The sequence below is a fragment of the Uranotaenia lowii genome, chromosome 2 (assembly GCF_029784155.1).
Source record: "Uranotaenia lowii strain MFRU-FL chromosome 2, ASM2978415v1, whole genome shotgun sequence".
Lineage (NCBI taxonomy): Eukaryota > Metazoa > Arthropoda > Insecta > Diptera > Culicidae > Uranotaenia > Uranotaenia lowii.
In genome coordinates, this window is record NC_073692.1 from 173,657,214 (window position 1) to 173,676,921 (window position 19,708).

Consider the following 19,708-nt stretch of genomic DNA (forward strand, 5'->3'; position numbering starts at 1 on the left):
ATTTACGACAGCGATTGATGCGCAAATATGCGAACAATTCAGTTATTCTTTTTCTTGTATTCAAGTTTTGTTTGTTCGCGTTAATTCATTCCTGGACTAACTTTTTTCAACTTTTCCCCAGCCGCTATTTAGGCACACTTGTTTGTTAAATACTTCTCACTACAACCTACTGTTTTTTTCCTACAATTTTTAATGCTTTAAAAGAGTAATATAGTTAAAATAGAAAAAGTCCACCTTGATATAGCCAGTTTTTTCATTGGATCGGATCTAATTTCTTTGGTTCAATTCTTGTATAAACTAGACCCAAGAATAGACCACGAATACAGATGCCCTTAAGGATCAATTCTTAGAACACAAATCTCCTTCAGGCGACCCAATGTTAAGAAAGTCTGACATCATCAACTCCGTTCTGTATAATACACAGAAAAAAAAACTGCGAGAACTATGCGACCTTTTGAACCATCTAAAAGCCAGATTTTTTTTGCTGAAAAATTCACTAAGTTCAGGATTATCTTTTAAAAAAAAATTGGACACGGAAAAAATTATCGTGGGATTAAATTTTTTTAATAGTTTTTTTTTCAAAAATTGCTTAACTACATGGGCTGAAAAACTAGATTTTGGGTATTTTTTTTGCTTATAATTTTAACCCATTTCAACTTATTTTTTTCTTTAGTTTTGAAACATATTAAGGCTGTCTCACAGTGGTCGGAAAATCGCTCAAGAAAAGCAATCAGGAATGGTTTCTAGCTAGAATGATGCTACCTCCGAGTGCTGTGATACGCACGGGGTAAAAGTATTGAATATATGTCGAAAATCAACACTAACTTGATACAAGAAGATATGTCATGCCCCACCGGAGGCTACCGTTGCTATTCGTCACGTGGCTAATCGACGGTGATAGACATACTTGGTGATACATTTTGAACGTCGCTCCCTCAATCATTCCCGAACGTCTATCCTAAGCTTGCCAGATTGCCCGGTTTTATCCGGGTTTGCCCGGATATTTGATGCAAAATTTCGAGAGAGTCCGGTCCGGCCCGGTTGCCCGGATATCGTGAAAAAAGTCCGGATATTGCCTGGATTTTTTCACAATTTTCACAAAGTAACCAAAAAAAAGTCAAAGTTTTTGAGTAAGTTTCAGCTAAATCGATTAACGGTATGGAAATTTTCAACGGTTGTTTCAAATAATTTCGCTGATTAACTTGTATAAGCCTTTAAATAGTTAAGTGTTCCAAAAAGTTTTTGGAAGTCGGCAATTACATTAATAAAATATTAATTGCATTTTTTTGGATTTTTTCTTTGCTTTTATATATAATAACACCTAAATTTTGCCCGGATTTTAGATTTGAAAAATTGAAATCCATGCCCGGATCTTGCCAGGTTTTTTTTTGAAAAAATGCCCGGAATTGCTAGGCCCGGATGGGAGTGGAAAAAATTCTGGCAACCTTAGTCTATCCTCGCATCATTGTTGATAATGCTCGTTATTGATAGACGATCATTAATGTTTCAAAAGGAAAAATCTGAATAAATACCAGGACCACATGTTCAAAAAAGCTGTAGCACATGGTGGACAGTTCACTGCGGTTACCTAGTCATGATTTTGTCCTTCTAGGCAAAACGAAAAATAAAAAATCATCTGATAGCCTACATAGATCGCTCAGAACTGATACATATCAGTTATGATCCTAAAGGTTGAAAGTCGTTAGGGGAAGAAAATCAGCATCGAGACGTTCGTTGCTGATAGTCTGCGTCCTTTTTTACCTCATCATGTATCGCAAAAGTGTTTCAAATGCATGATTGTTGTCATGCATGATTGTTTGTATGATTTGGTTGAAGAAGGAAAATTTGACTGCTTTGATTTTTTGGCTCTGAATGTAGTCAAGCATGGCTCAGTGAAAATGATTGATTTTCGGAAGCATGCTGTCTCATATCTATAGTTCAATATATATTTAGTTAAAATTATTCTACTATTTATTGAGATATTTCAACTGATACAAAAATGAACTCTTTACATATTTGCCAATTTGTTGTCGTATTTTTCGCGGGGTGTATATTTGCTCTTCTATCTAACCAAGCATATTTTTTTTCTCCAAAACTGTCCCTGAATGGTTCTAACATTTAGACCAAACTATCAATAATTTTTAATGAATCATTAAAATTAATTACTTCATAAAAACTTGGTGCATGTCCAGTTTTTTTTCACGCTTTTAAGCTTCTTTAAGCTGTAGTTTTTGGTCACTGCTTATCAAACAGTTGCCATTATTGTGCCATGAATGGCACGTCCTCCTAAAATGGGCTAAATTCAGGTAATTTTAACAATATTTGTTTAAAATTTTCGTGATAAACATGATTTATGAGAGAAACATTGGAAAAAAAAGCTGCAAGGTGGTCTAAAATATGTACCCGGTCCAAAATAAGTCCGTAACCCTAGTCAATGTCAACGAAAGAATATGAAAGCCGTATACGAATTGAATGACCAAGTAACAAAGTCAGTCTGGCAGCAATGTCAATATTGAATAATTTATGATAAAAATTCGTGCCGAAACCAAGCAAAATCAACAAAGCTGTTGTTTCATAGATAAGGCATGCCCAGTTTGGTGAAACTTGTAAACTTATCCAATGCAAAACTCTCTCAACGACTTAAAAAAAAGTTTTAAGAATGGTCATTCTAATGAAACAAGATTTGGTGCCTGTTCACTGATCGGTGATTTAATCAGATTAATTTGGCATTTGAGCGCTTTTTTTTGTTTTTTTCTTCTGTTTTCCACCCCTGGACTTAGGCCAACCTGTATACACATCTCAGGTGGCGATGGAAATCCCGTGCTAAGTGTTAGTAAAAGTTTTTTTTGTAAACATTGAACAATTTGTGACGTCAGTTGCATTTCCAAACAAACAACCAACCGTGAAAACTATAGAGAAAAAAATCATTGCCAACTGCTGTTTACGATTCTCGTCTAGGGTACATAAATATCCTGGCAAGTGACGTAGGCTTTGTTTACCTTTTTACTTCTTGAATAACGAGTTCTGTATTAGTGTGCGTGTTTCTTCATCACCTTCTTTCCACCACATTGGACTTAGGAAGCCTTTTGATTTAGTTTTGTGGTTGTGGTGAAGATGATTTTCTGTTATTTGTAGTGCAACAAAAAAAATCTTTTACTGTGAGATAAAAATGTCACAGTAATCAAGATGTTGATCTTTCTACTTGATCATGACATAGGGGGGAACATTTAGTTTATATTAGTCGTTTCGGCCGACAGTTTTGTTTGTTCATAAAGCTTGCTACTGCTACTGCGCCAGTGGAAAATGAACGAAAAAGCTATAAGTAGGCATGTATTGCTTTACAGCTTTCTTATGCCAACTGAAGATCATTTTCTGTTTGATAATCGAAGGAGTATGTTGGAAGATACCATAGCACTTTGAAGTATACAGGTAGACTATTCCGCTCTCTTCAAATGTATTGATAAAATGCCTTGAAAACTAGTTGTCAAAATAGCTTGCAAATGTATGGTTTTTTTTTTTTAAGGAAAATTACAGTTTCCTAAACATTGACATGCGTAAAAATTATAAGAATAATATGCAACACATTTTAATGTTACTAACAATATTTACAGCTTTTCGGCATATGTAGCTAAAAATAATTCGCAATGAAATTTTTGACGATTTTAAATCAAAATTTAGTGATACCTTTGTTTTGTCTTACCTTTTTCTTGTGCGATTTTAATTAAAATTGAAACAAATTGACTTGTCATCGCAGTAATATGAAGCCTGCTTGATAATTTATCTTATGTTTAATATAGGCAAAGGAAAATATGACAAAGATGAAAATTTCTTTTGAAAGCTCAATGGTGCTGATCTAAACATCCAATACAAAAAATAGTTTCCGTTGAGCCCGAATAATCTTTAATCTAAAGCACTTTCCAAAATAATCAAATGGCTATCGACGAAAAAATCAATCATTTTTATTACCATTCTATATAAAACGGCTAAATTTTCATAACTAGTTTCGTTGGTATGCAAACATGCTGTGTACAGTGTACATACACGGAGCTTTCAAGTGAGGTTGAGCGCAATGCCATATCTCTTAAGGCAGCCACACAATACCGCGTCGTCCGTCGCGTCACGTCAGCTGTCAACGCCGTCGTTGTGTACTAAAACGCTGACGCGACGCACTCTACAATTTTCGCACCACAATATAGCGTCCACTGATAGGGCTGACAGGGAAATATTGAGAGAAAACTCGCAAACTCCAACGCAAAATGTTTCATTTATTTTTATTTAAAAAAAACGGGAACATACAAATCAAGTTAATATTTCTAAAAAACGCTTTAAAAGTAATTTCATCATTATCATTATAATGTTAAAAATGAATTTTAATGACGTTTTTCAACAAATGTGTATCATCGAAGAAATAAAATGACGATGATATGATTTTTGAATCTGTTTGTGTCAATCTTTGACGAAAAATATCAAATACGAATTGTTCAAACCCATGCTGACGCGCTTAAATTTTGATATTTTTCAAAACCAAAACGTCGACGCTCGAAAACGCTGCCGTTTAGAACAAGTTTTGCGTTTTAGTACAATGCCTTCGCTGACGCGACGCACCATTGTGGCGACTCAAACGGAAAATGGCATCCTCAAAATTAAATGTCAACGCGACGCGACGATCGACGCTGTATTGTGTGGCAGCCTTTATTTTCCATAGCCTAATACACAGCAAAAATTATTTCCTGTAAAATTACGCAAATGTCCTGCAACAAAAAGGAGCATGACATTTACCGTAATATTACAAGTCGAAAACATGATTACGTGACATTTAATTATTAGTGTACAACATTTTTACTGGACATTTGCTGTAATAATAAATGAATCTTCGTTAACTTTCAAGGAAAACAATTTAAAATTACAGGTTTTGTTAATTACAGGTGATTTATTTTGAAGGTTGCAGTTTTCAGTGACACGTAATAGTCAAATTTTTTTTGTGTATGGGAAGATACTACGAGTTTGGGGACGAGGAGGAAATTTTATGGTATTAAGTTAGATTCTTATTAACTTACCAACAACACAAGAGCCAAAGAAGAGAAAACTTTGTATTGGACTATCAAAAAGAAAGATATCATTAAATGGAATTTAGAGTGCCGGCTTGGATCCGGAAATGCATAAGAGGCAGCACAATTCTCGAATTGTGGGAACTGTTGCCTGAGACTTGGTCAAACGGGTAAATTTTTCGAATAGTTTCCAAATTTGTGAAAACATTGGATGTTTTCATGCAGTCGAGAATAAATCCTGGCTGGACGTGCCTCAGACACGGCACAAAGTCCTCAAGTGGTGGGATTTATTGCCGAAACCCGGGAAACTGAGAAATTCTTGGAACAGTTGCTCAAAGTATAGTTATTTTAGAACCATGCAGTCGAGCAATAAATCCTGGCTGGAGGTAAAGAATGTACACAGGTTCTCTTACTGTGAGAGCTATTACCTAGAGTCGAGACCCGAGGATTCTCGGGTTAGCTTCCCACAGTGTTTAAAAAAAGTCCTTGATTTTATAGGTTGAGTGTCTGAAAAGCTTTCAAAATTCAAATTTGTGAAAAAATACGTACAGTGCTCATGTGGCTGACCAGTTTACAGAAATTCGATAGTCCTAATTTCTATTAGGCGAATTCTATTCTAACATCTGTATCATCATATTTTTAATTGTTTGTCACTTATTATGTAGAAGAAATAGACAGCAGAAATCAAGAGCCACTACATTTTCTGTGCTTTATATTATTGTTTGTTCATGACTTAAACACCATCATCAATTATTGGGCATTTATTTTAATAAATTAGGAAAAAAAACCATCTCATCAGATGAATAAAAGGAGAATTTATAAACATCTCCACGTCAAAAATGCATTTTCTGGATCCCACATCATCAGGCTTACTTCAATGCTCATCTGAATGTTATTTCACCGTTTGTATATACATATCGTTATTTCTTCATTAATCACCCAGTGTATTCCTGCTGTTTAAAGTTACCCAATCGAGCAATATCTTTCAAACAAGTGAATTAACTGTAATTATTTTTCCTTTACTATCATTTCAGAGTTCTTCGGAGGCAATACGAGTCGGTGACCCGAGAAATTCGTCGCTCCTGCTGCAAAAACTTTTGTCGGACTAAAGTAGTGTGCTTTCCAGGCTGTTCTACTATTTATTAGTTTCTGTTTTTTTTAAGTTTCCTCTGCATTATCCGAGTTATGTTTTCCTTTCTTACCCCGCAACCAAGTTCAAAGCATTCTTGTTGGTACTTTTCAAGTCCGTCTTTTCCCGTTCTGTTCTATTTTAATTCGTAATTGTTTAACCGTGTTTATCATTTTTTTTCTGTTTTATTTTTGTTTTTTCAAAAAGATTCCTTCCACTATTTGTGTAAATTGTTTTCATTAAATACACAAAGATGTGTGTATACAGCATTACACTATTGTTTTTTTTTAATTTTATTCCGGGCGAAGGAATCAAATTTTGTAAAACTATGTCAGATGTGATGTTTATAAAAAAAAATCAATAAAAAGAAAAAAAATAAATAAATAAATGGCATACAAAGCATGTAAAGGAGAACTATTCAAGTGTTACGTTGTACATAGTTAGTTACTGTAAAGTGTACATTGAGTATATAAATAAAACAAACAGATAAAGAAAAAGTAAACTATATATACAGAGGAAAAAGTTGATATAGGTTTAGGTCAGAAAGTAAAGTAAAACAACAACAAAGGTTAAATTAATAAAACTGAAAATAAAACAAAGTAAGGCAAATAGAAATACCTCTAACATTAGTTCAAACTGATGAAAAGATAAAGTAGAGAGAGAAAAACATCGCTAGAACCGTTTAACTTTGTACATCTTAAACAACCAAAATGGGAAGGAAACGAGCACGATCGATTTACATTGAGAAACAATGAAAATGAAAAATTGGAAAATAACATCAAGCGAGACGAAAAAATCTCAAACCCGAAAACATTCGATGGCGATCAAGGCGCTTGAAAGCAAACGAATGAAATAACGATGAAAATTCAAAACACCCACGAATCAATGGTTTCGCATTTATGAATCAAGTGAAATTAAAACAAAATGAATAACGTTGTTATAGGGCATACACAAATAAGCAAAACCAAATCACAAAAAGTTGATTGAAGAACAAAACAAAAAAAAAACTAACGAACTTTGAGACTCTCAGAGAAACCTTGAATATTAAAAAGAAATGAAAAAAAATGTTAAAAAAAATATGAAAAAAAACTGAACCGTTAAATTTACGTCTACTGCTAGGAAAACTTCAGTGGCAGAAACTAAAGCACCATTTCTATTAATCATTTGGAGGATCATAAATCACGCTAGGAGAAAATTTGACAAAAATCAACACATTTTCATCGTTCAACCCCTCGCTACCGTAAGCCTGTGTTTATTTGTTCTCTGTGCTGATTCGAAAAAAAAAAAATGTCAAACAAAATCTGTAGAGAAATAATCTAAAATGTCCCTCGTGTTTTGCGTGTTCTGTTAGAGGCATAAAATTTAGAGAAAAGCCCATTTCAGTCCTTTTGATTGGGCGTTTGTGTCAAACTTGTAGGAATGAGAATGCTAGTTTTCGAAAGCTTTCAGGGAGCAGATGAATAGAGAGGAACCAAAAACATCATCAGCCGGTCGAAACCCGAAAAGTGTAATCGCGTGCTGTGATAATTATTTTCTTTTTGGGAGATCGCGACCACTTTTCGGGGACTTTCGAGCTTTCCTCCAGGGGAGACAGAAATTTTTCGTTTTGATTCCTTGAATTGCGCTGATCTAGATACAGAACTTACACCTTTTGATCGGTTTGGTTGAGACATACACAAAGCTTTCGGCGAAAAAGTGGAAACTGTGAAACAGAACCTAGGACCAAGTCCACAAGTTAGGCGAAAAATCGGAAACCGGGAGCGAAAGAAAGGAGTGGATAACAAAGTTTAGAAGCTAGTATAAAAAGAGAAAACGGTTAGTTAGAAAGATGAACTACGTAGGTACCTCTTGTCCACACTGAAAATAAAATGAAAATCAAACAAAACATGATACACATTTATACGCTCATCTAAACACACCTAATGAATTAAAAAAAATCACATACTCTGGAATTTGACCCAATATTCAATTTGCAAATCTTTTGACAAGAAAGAACCATCAGTTTGGGCATTGGAAAAGCGCAAAAATAAGCTTTGTTAGCCTTCAAATTCAGAATTTTCCTTTAAACAGAAAATAATGCTTCTTTAAAGCTTTGTTAAGGTGAACCAAACTAGCACGGATGTAAATATTCACTGTCCAACAGTTCAAAAATGTCGAAAAATAGTTTTTTTCCAATCAATGCTTGAACAATATTAAACTTGAGTTCCCTTTCGCAAGAGCCGCTTCTGTTTGTTGTTAAAAATAATACCCCAGAATAGACAGGAAGAATAATCACAGAGTTGTATGAATTATTTATAAATTTTTATATGCTGCTGTTTTGGTTCAACTGAAAATGAAAAATAAACCGAAAAAAGGTCAGTGAGAGGTTAGGGAATGAACTTTTAAACAGAACCAGACACCCAAGACGACAACTGGGAAAGCTGCTTTCCGCTACTCCGACCCCAATATTTTCTATAATCTTATAACTATTACACTTATACATACGATACGATACATATTAATTTAATTTTAATATTATTATTTTATTGCTATTATTATTATTATATTATTATTATTATTCTTATTACTATTATTATATTATACATTTACATGTTGAGGTTAGTTTTATTTTGTGTTTTATGCAAAGAGATGAGAGTAAAAAAAAGATGGCGAAACATCTTATTGTTATAACATTAATGATAAAGTTTGTTTTATTTCGTTAGAATAAAGCTCTTGAGTTCTGATGCGTTATTTAACTGTTGTTGTTTTTTTTCTTTAGTTGGTATTATCTTCGAAATAAATCATCAGTTATATCCTTACATTTCCCGAAGTCTGTATCCACTTCTCACAAAATGTACGAATTCCACTCCACGAAAATTTAGCTGGAAAAACAATTGTCTGGTCGAGAAACGCTTTTTATCGTTGCTGCTAATTTTTACATGTACCATCCCAAGCAACCAAAAGTCACGTTTTTACTTAAAGATGGAACTCCGAAGTTCACATTCGGCTGAAAAAATGTTTTAGCGGAGGTCGATAACGTTCCCTTAACACTTTCTAACGCACCGTTAAGATGTATTAAAGAACCTTTTTTGGAGTTTTAAGCGACATGTCAAAATTGTCTGTCATTGTCTTGTCATGGTATTTGTTTTGTTTGTATCTGTACTGATACTTACAAATGAAATTAAAGAATTTTTCGATTTTTTCTTATGAATCTTAAGATATTTGAATAAATTTTTGATGATGATGATGATGAGAATTTGCTGGGTTGATCGAGAGGCTGGTGAGTTTCATTGCCACCTAGAGAGCAGCGGTTCAACTCTCTAAGCGTATGTAGCTTTTTTTTCTTTATTTTAAGAGACTTTCAGCCTTTGGCTGAATATGTAGCTTTTATAATCAAAACCATATAACTAAAATCAATGAGATAGACCATGATAGTCCGGCAACCTAGCAATCTGTCATCTGGTTGTCAAAGCAATCTGTCAACCGGATTTTTTTTCGCGCGTAGAAGTTTTTTGACATTCTCTAAGAAGCTGAAAGCATTCTCTTCAGCCACCTGAACGAACTTCAAAGTAGCTTTAAGAACTTAAATTTTGAGCTGAATCTTCAGGCAGAAACGAGAGCTGTCTCCTTTTGATCAAGATGAGCAAAATGAAGCCTGGCTAAAAAGACAGAAACCGGACAAATCTTGGGAAAAAAAAACAAGTTTAGGGGACAAGATTGGTTTGAGCTTCGACTTTTTTGTTAAAAAAATGCTCATTTCATAACTGAATAGAACGTATTTTGATGATTTCATCAGGTCACTGTCGTGATCGGTGGTATCCTCTTCCACAAAACCGATTTTTTTTCCTAGACACCATTTTCACCTATTTTCTCTGGTATTTCTATAAAACAGTCACGAATATATGAGTCGAACTTTCCTTCTCAACAACATATTATCATCTGACGTAAAACTGCTTAGCAGCGTTCCAGATTGCAAAAACAACCCAAATCCGTATGTTTGACAAAAAAAACAAAAAGATATATTGATTTTGGTGGAATGAAACTTGATGACTTGGGATGAATAAACCCATTGGGCTTAAAATCCCGGAAAAAAACTTGACCTTTTTTGGGCGTAAAGTAGAATTTTAAGCAACCAAAAGTCCCATAACATAGAAACAAAAACGCTTAATCAGCCCCATCATTGATATGAAGTATGTTCTTTGCAGCTCAAAATTTAAGTTCTTATTGATACTATCAAGTTTCAAAACAAGTCTTAATGATCTTCTATTCAGCTTCCAGCGGCCTTTTAATTCAGCTTCCAAAAATCGCAAAATGAGCAAAAAATCTCTCTCTATCTCAACTGCACCCTTGGATTCAGTTCATATCACCTTCTCTTGATTATCAACTATGATACATGGTGTCGTCATGATGCCCCGCGCCGGATTCCAAACTCGACAAATTTCTCAATTGCTTCTTTCCTACATTTCCTACATATATCACATCAGAATGGTCACTCAATTACCAAATTACTTATTTAAAAAAAACTTGCCCGGCTTGGGGATCGAACCCCGACAGTCGTGGTGAGAATCGAACACACTACCACAAGACCACGCCTAGATGTTGTTTTAACTGAAACTAAAGCATAGATCATCGGAAAACTGGACGCACTGTTTATTAGACCATAGCGCTCCTAGTTGTCGGATCTGGAATTTTTTGACAGTACTTTGCTCGGAAATGTTTCCTTTATCAGTGCTGATAATTTCATTACGATTCGTTTTGACCCAAAAAAGTTACACGTGATAGAAGCCGCGAGACGAAAATTAATTTTGGACACCCACGTTCAAAAACCCGATGTGGTCTGGTTCAAAAATCGCGAAATCTGATTTGAGGAGGCTTCCTGACCAAAAATTTTACAAAGCCACTGGTCGGAGTGATGTCCCCATCAAGTTCAAATTCGTTTTTGCCAATAATTTTGTTGATCTGGCAAGATATTTGCAGCTGCGGACGAAAAACCCCGGTTTTTGTTAAAAACAAGACCATGGACTCCGATTTGTACAAGGAGGAGTACCTGAAAAATGTTTTTTTTTTTTCCTTTTGTTAGATCTCACAAAGAACCAGTAAAGTTTTTGCTAGATTTAGCTAGCTGCCACTACAGCGAAGAGGTACTACAGTGGTATCGGGCCAACTGGTGGATTTTGTCGAAAAGGACGTCAACCCACCCAACTGCCCTCAATTCCGCCCTATCGAAAAATTTTGAGCAATTGTTAATCAGAAGATGAAGAAGAATGGTAGGACGACTCGGGATGCAACAGAAATGAAGAGATTGTGGAACAAAATGGCCGCTGAGGTCAGTGAATAGGGTGTCCAAACTTAGATGAGTGGTTCTCGACGAAATGTACGAAATTTCATCAAAACAACATCGGAGTAATTTTTTTATTATTTTTCCTTAAAAGTGCAGTAAAAACCTTACAATTTGAGCACAAAACATTTTTATTTCGTTTACATAGCTCCGAGATAGACCCTTTTTAATGCGTCCAGATTTGTAGTGATCCATGCTTTAAAACTCGAAGTGGTGATTTGATTTTGAAAGCGCATTAATGCACTTTTTGTGACTTACCAAATCCCGTTATGAGCACTTTTGTGCCCTTTATGTGACTTACCAAATCCCGTTTTGAGCACTTTTGTGCCCTTTATGTGACTTGAGTCCCGTATAACGTACGTATAAATCACTTTTGCAACTTTCAAGTTCGTTAATGAGTACATAAAGATCACTCATGAGAATTGGGCAAAACAAGTCACATACAACGTACATATTGATCACTTTTGCAACTTTCAAGTTCATTAATGAGAACATAAAGTTCACTAAAGGGAATTGGGCAGTTGATTCTCTTTGTCAGCCGAAATATAACTTTCAAAGCCTTCATTCAAGTAAATATGTGACTTTTGATTGCTTGGGTCGAACCGTAGATATGCTTAAAATCTCTAGATCTACGGAGAAATCCGCAAATCCGGCAACGCTGCTTCCAAGGTACGCTTCATCTCCATTCTGATATCTCCGAACTTTTAGTGAGAAGCTGCTCTAGTATGGTGGTCTCAGATTGGTAAAAAAAAACGACCCAAGTAACCATAAGCACTACAGCTTTGCATTTTTATAGCTTTATACCAGCAATCAAGTGCTCAATTACGTTATACAAGCAAATCATGTGCAATTTTGCATTACAACAGCCCCTCGGATGCAATGCTGCATCATATTAGTTTTGGAATCACTCACTTGGACTTTCCTGGATTTTTCACGATCCTGACTAAAAATGTTGGTGAATAAATTTCTTTATAAGACTATATCTTTAAACCCAGATGCCCATGTGCCTGATTTTTCAGGATTTGCCTGATTTTTCAAGGCTCAGCCTGACACCCTGATAAGCCATCGAATATCCCTGATTTTTGGAAAAATGCCTGATTTTGCCTGAGTTTTGCGAATGTGATGTAACTTGGGAAGTAAGGAACAGGATTAGGAACCATTGCTGAAAGTATAAAGTAAATATGTGGTTGAATCAAAGTGATCGATAGACTCGCTTTATTTCTTATTTAAAAAAAAGGAATTAAAGGAAAACTTTCGATTGCTTTGATTCATTAGAATTATTCAACCAAGTAGGCTCAGAACATATATTAGAGAGAAAATATGGAGCGAGGACCAAAAAAAGGTCATCACTTTGAGTTGAATTTCCGTTAGTTTAACGTAGTTTTATTTTGCCTGATTTTTTATTTTATCAGTTCCCTGATTTTTTAAAAAAATGTTGGCAACCCTAATTACATTACAAGGTAGTTTCACTGAAAATTTCATCAATTTCCATGCATACATTCAAAAATTATTCACAAAATAAAGTGCTTAATTTTTATTCCGATTGCACTTCTTAGTTCGATACATTGTTTGGATATCTTTTAAAAATCTTATGCAGAATTCAAATATAACGAAGCTTTAAAATGGCGATCCAGAACTGAAAAATCAGAATCACAGTCATGTTTCAATTTCAAATTTAAATTCATATTAAAATTAACAAGTCGGATTAGAAAAAAACTAATGTAAATGAAGAATTCAGATTGAAACCTTCAACATCAGAATTTAAATTATACATTCATGACTGAGGGTTTGCAATAAATTTCTCTTGTTGGTGTATATCAAAAATTCTGATCTGGAATTAAGATAAAGGTAATCTTAACTTCTCCCATTTTCAATCGATTTTGATATATTAACACTTGACATCTTTGTTTTAAATTGACAATTAAGACTCATAGGAAATCAAATAATCTTTAAATAAATGTTACCATCGAGTACCAAAACTGTCGATGATACAAGTTTTTTTTTATAAAATTCGTTTTTCGATCATAAATTCACTCATATCAACAATGCAGTTGATCTTACGCAATAGTGAAGTTGAGATGATCGATAATTTATTCACCTTCAATATGCAAAAAAAAAAACAAATTATTGTTATTCAGTTGGAGATATTTAAATCTTAGAGACAGTACTATTTAATTTCCAAAATAATCATATAACGCATAAACTGTTCTATTGAGATTTTTTTCATTTTTGGATTCGGTGCCCGATTTGACATTAAAAGTGAACTTCACTTCAAAAATGCTGTGCTTGAATAGAAATTTGATATTTGGGGATATTTTTTTTATTATCTGACGGGTTTGCGCCGGGGTTCTTCAGATTTTCCCCAAAATTGAAAATTCGGTTCATTTTTGCAACTTGAAAACACATGTATTTTTTCAGATTTCTAACATTTTTATTTTTTGAGTTAGCTTCGGTTAGATTTTTTTGTAAATTAAAAATAACCATTTTTCAAAGCTACATAACTCTGTTATTTTTGAACGGAAGTTATAAAATAGCACATAAAAATCCATTGAAATTTTATCTGCTTTCCAAATAAAATAGTTGAAAAAAAAAAATAACGACCTTCAACATGAAAAGTTGTAAATAAACTTTAAATGGCGTCTAAAAGTACCGTCTGCACCACCGAATATTTTGCAAAAAATACCATTAAATAGTAGATTTATCGTCATTATTTCTTTCATAATTCTTCAAGGAGTTGATGGCCCACTTTGGTGTCTTCAGATGAAAGTTGCATCATAAATTGAGCTATTCAATGGAATTTTTTGCAAAATATTCGCTGGTGCAGACGGTACTTTTAGACGCCATTTAAAGTTTATTTACAACTTTTCATGTTGAAGGTCTTTATTTATTTTTTTGTCAACTATTTTATTTGAAAGCTGATAAAATTTCAATGCATTTTGATGTGCTATTTTATAACTTCCGTTCAAAAATAACAGAGTTATGTAGCTTTGAAAAATGGTTATTTTTAATAGACAAAAAATCTAACCGAAGCTAACTCAAAAAATAAAAATGTTAGAAATCTGAAAAAATACCTGTGTTTTCAAGTCGCAAAAATGAACCAAATTTTCAATTTTGTCGAAAATTTGAAGACCCCCGGCGCAAACCCGTCAGATAATAAAAAAAAATCCCCACGTTTTAGACATTTATCAATGAATCTCAATGGAATGCATAATGTTGTTTTAAATCAACATCATGAATTCTGCTTATAAAATCGACATAGGGAGTGTTTCGTTCAAATCCTCTACCAAAACTCGTTTTTGAAATTAAAACAAACAATTTAATATATTTTTTGCCATTCTTACCTGCTGAATTGAACTAATACGTTGCAGTTTATGAGCGAGAAAAAAATGTTTACTACGGAGCACAATTTTTCGGCACTTAAAGTGAAATTTCTCCGATGTAAATAACAGATAAGTGCTGCCAGTGCCTCAGCTAAGCGTGTTTTAATCTCAGAAATAACTTTTAAGAATAAATTATATGAAAATTTTCAACACTTTCAGAGATATTTGAGTTTTGATTAGTGTTATTTTAAAACAATACTATGCATTAAAGGGTTAGGGGACAAGATTGGTTTGAGCTTCGACTTTTTTGAAAAAAAATGCTCATTCCATTACTGAATAGCGCGTATTTTGATGATTTCATCAGGTCACTGTCATGATCGGTGGTATCCTCTTCCACAAAACCGATTTTTTTCCGAGACACCATTTTCGCCAATTTTCTCATGTATTTCTATTCTTCTTCTTCTTCTACTACTATTCGAGCTGCTTCACGGGCAGCTCGGGTTAAGGGCCAGTGACTTTGACTATATGGCTTCAGGTATTTCTATAAAACACCGAAGAATAAATGAGTCGAACTTTCCTTCTCAACAACACTTTACCATCTGGCGTAAAGCCGCCTAGCAGCGTTGCCTGATTGCAAAAAAAAAACTCAAATCCGTAGGTTTGACAAATAATAGAAACTATACTGATTTTGGCAATATGAAACTTCTCTTCTTTTTCTTCTCTTCCATTTTAGGTTACTTTGGCCAGAGAATGAAGCTCTATTACATCATTTTTGAACAAATGAAACTTGATGTTTTTTTTATTTTTATTTATTTTCTGTTTGGTTGTCAGGCAGAATTTCAATTTATCAGCAGAATCCTTATAATTTCTTCGATAATCCGTAGAAAATCTGTAGATTTCAAGCATAGCTCCGTAGATGTGCTTAAAATCCGTATATCTACGGCAAAATCCATAGATCTGGCAATGCTGCCGCCAAGGCACGCCACATTTCTTCTCTGGTAACTCTGCTGCTCTCAACTAGTTTAATAGTATTGGTCGCTTCATTTAATTTTTCATCCGATTTCTAGCGCTCTCATTCTCTTACATTCAAGTATTATAAATAATCATTTTTACTCGACGATTTTGAACCCGAGATTTTGAAAAAATATCTGGAAATGTCTGGATGGTGAACTTGATAGGTGACAACCTTTTTTTGGTAGCCAAATCGCAATATTGTAAAGGAATTCTATACACTATCAATGCCTGAGACCAATGTGGTGGTGTCGACAGTACTACGTTCAGAACTAAACTTCCTATTTTACAACTTTTTCCTTGGCATTCCTCGCTTTTAAATTTCTTATTCGAATCATTTCCTGGTATTTTGCAACAAAAATTTTGAATTTTAACTGTTTTGTCAAAAAATTATGTTATAACTCAAAAAATTGCAAATGTCTGAAAAAAAAGACGAAAGTCTGGATGTCTGGAAACCTGAAAAAATGTTTGACAAAAGTCCAAAAAGTCTGGAAAATCCAGACAAAATCTAGAAGGTTGACATCGCTGTCGACGATGAAGGATGAATTTAAGCCATGTACACACTAATCTTTTATTACTCCTCCATAGTTTTCGCGTGATGGCACAGTTCCAGATCCAACCAAATACGTTTTCAACTTTGTGGGACCTACAGTAGTGTGTAGTGTTATAAAAGAAAAACTGTTGCATTTGGAGGCAGTTATCTTTGTATATTAAGCTATTGATTGTGTCAAGAGTTATCTAACACTGACTTATTTTAAGCTTCCATGGATCGTCAGCCACCTCAAGTACTAGACATCAAAATTTCAAAATTTTTTTCTTCTTGTTTATCTCCAAAACATCTTGTCAACGAATAATTTCTGGCGATAGATCTGGCAGGGGCCCGCTAAAAAGTTTGTCTTACATTGTATTTTTTTTTTTTTTTTTCAAAATATCTTCCCGCATGCGATCCCAAAAATTTTGCGCACGGTTTGACCACCGCATTTTATGTATTTTACCGGTGGGCATCTTTTTTAACTCATAGATATAGAGTCAAACCAGTTTAATAGTCAGCTGAACGAAGCAGATAGAAAAAAATATCTTTTTTTAAACACTTTTCCAATAGGAAATCAAATGATTTTGAAATAAATGTTACCATTGAGTACCAAAACTTTCGATGATACAAGTTTTGTTTGAAAAAGTCTTTTTTCGATCATAAATTCGCTCATATCAACAATGCAGTTGATCTTACGCAAAAGTGAAGTTGCGTTGATCGATAATTTATTCACCTCCAATGTGCAAAAAAAATCAAATTATTGTTATTCAAATTCGGTCAAATGGAACATATACGCAGAATTAGGAAAAAAAATCAAAATAGTGCGCAAAGTAAAGGCCACAAGATTTTTGCCTCTAGTGTTGCAATTTTTTCACAATAAGGTTCAATTTTGGTGCTCTACTGGTTTTTAAATTTAATCTTTGTATGGTACACATTTAAAGTGATTAAATAAACGTAAAATGTTCCGTTTTCATAAAGTCTACATTTGATATTGGCCCTCTCGAACAGCAAATTTTTTAATAACAATATTAAAACGATTCTTTTAAGAAAAAAATGAAATACCCCAGTTCACCACACCTTTGGATTCATTCGTATGATTGTTGATGTCAATGGAAATATACGAGTTCCCAAAGAATAATTAAGCAGCATTATTCAAACTGTGATTTTCCATCTTGGCGAAATGTGCATGAAAATACCATTGATGTTAGTCACCTTTTGTTGATTTGAAAATCGTTAGAAGAGTGTTGAATTTAAGGGGGAATTTTACAAAACATACGCTTCGATTCACAGATCATGATTTCAATAACAATTCGAATAAAAACCAATGCATTCTGACCAGTTCATTCATTTCTAGTTTGATTTTAACTTGCATTGTAACGTGTCAAGTAAATTTTGCCAGTTCTCTGATTTGGTTCGGTTTACAAATTTCAATCTCTTATCTTTCCTTGGAATATTTGTTTTATAAATATTAAGGATGCAGCATAACATTTTTTTTTCTAAATGGAAAGGATTTTGTAGATTTTCAGGTTCATTTACGGTTTCAAAAATTGAGTTATATAGCCGTTTATTGTAAGTAATGTGAAGACATCCATGTAGTATCTTATATAAAAGTTCACCTCTCTTACCTTTCCTTACCTTTCGCAAATGAAAGAAACTTGTTCACCAAAAAACAATTTCATATTCTTTTATGTTAGTCCTTACAAACCAGTGCTGATTACTCTAATTTTATTCTCTTTCGCCCCGTTTCATACCATCCAATTGAAATACGTATAAAATCAGCTAGTGAATTTCATACCTTCAAACTTCAGCCAACAACTAGAAACACATTTCATCGACAACGCCGTTAAATTTAACTAGAACAAATTTTCTAAATCATACAACACAGGAACAAACACAAGTAAGCATCACTGCCCACTGATAGGGAAGGGTTTAAAAGCACAGAGAAAACATAACCAAAACAAATGATTGAAAACGAAAAAAAATCTATCATTCATCACCTAAAATGGTTTATTTCCACATTACGTACAAAACTGTCGGTTCGTTGTAAGCTAGAGGAAAAACTGTTGAAACTGAAGTTTGTAATTTTTGCTTGTTAAAAATGTCGAAAAAGGAAGCGAATGGAAACGGATTGGGTCATGTCCCTTCGTTCTTTTCTAATTCCAACAACGTCATTACCTTCAACCTTCAATGTGCAAATCCACAATACAAATCACAACAATTTCAGTTCAAATCACGTTTAGAAATATTTACTAACTATAATGTAAAGTAAGAGTGTGACGAAGAGTTCTATTAAGAGAAATCTTTCTATTTGCTATGTTTCGAAGCTGGTAGATGTGAAATCATAAACAACAACAAATGTCAAAAATATCTATCAAAAAAGTCGATAAAAACTGTTGACCATTGGGATCATTCAAGGATGTTCCTGGCTTTCGAAATCGTAATGAGCAAAAAAAACTGATATGAATGTATATAGAAACAAAGCTAACTGTCAAACCCGAAACAAATAGTGAAAATCGAATGCTCTGGTCACCCTACTAGCGAGGTTCGAGACTCGAGGATGAGGTTGTCAGTTCTCAAATAATCTGATGAATTCACTAAACACCAATTTTGGGTGTAAGCGATATGTTGAAACAATTGGCCTCAAAAATTTTCGTAGGTACACTGCAAAAGTTTTGATTTAATCACATCTCTGTAAAATGTACACCTGTAAATTTAAAAATCCTCAGAAAGATCAAACTTAATTGATTGGACATCTTGGAGAAGAAAAATGCACGGTGATTGTTGCCTAAAGAAAATTGTTTTAAACAAAATTAGACCTTAAACCAATTGGCTAAGTTTTATTTAAGCATACTATTTAGATCATTGGGAAAAGAGGGAAAGGGCAAAAACGTGAGGGCGGAAAAAACAAGTAAACCAAAAGTCTGTAAAAATGTGTTATTATTTCGTAACGTGTTGTTAAGTAAATATTGGACCGGAACCAACTTACCAAAAAAAAAAAACAATGAAAATATAAATCAAATCCAAGTGCAATTTTTTTCATAAGCTAAAACGATTTTAAGTCTTGTCTCAAAATTTACTCAATAAATGGAAGGTATTTTAAATAGTCGTCGTAAGTAGTCATCTAGGTAAATCAAAATTTGTAACAACAGAATTCCTTTCACTTTAACGGCAGAAAAAAGTGTACAGCAAAAAATCTGAATCAAAATTCCACATTCATCAGATTATTTCAACGCGTTTCAATGGGGAAAGATGGTTATTACACACAAAAATGGCGCGTTTCCAAACGCAAATTGTATACGAAAAGTAACTTCTAATGTTATGTCCGCAATGGTTTTCTCGCGTCTTAGGGTG

At 33.9% G+C, this 19,708-nt stretch overlaps 1 protein-coding gene across 10 annotated transcripts in view; it reads left to right on the forward strand.

The window, feature by feature from the left end:
* The window catches only part of LOC129749889 (neurogenic protein mastermind), a 467,345-nt gene extending 458,433 nt beyond the window's left edge, over positions 1 to 8,912 (forward strand). For all 10 annotated transcript variants that reach the window (XM_055745005.1, XM_055744999.1, XM_055745006.1 and 7 more), the window contains one exon: positions 6,083 to 8,912. In XM_055745005.1, the coding sequence (XP_055600980.1) occupies positions 6,083 to 6,157 (75 nt within the window). In that variant the 3' untranslated portion in view covers positions 6,158 to 8,912. The remainder of the gene's footprint in view (positions 1 to 6,082) is intronic.
* The last annotated feature ends 10,796 nt before the right edge of the window (positions 8,913 to 19,708 follow it).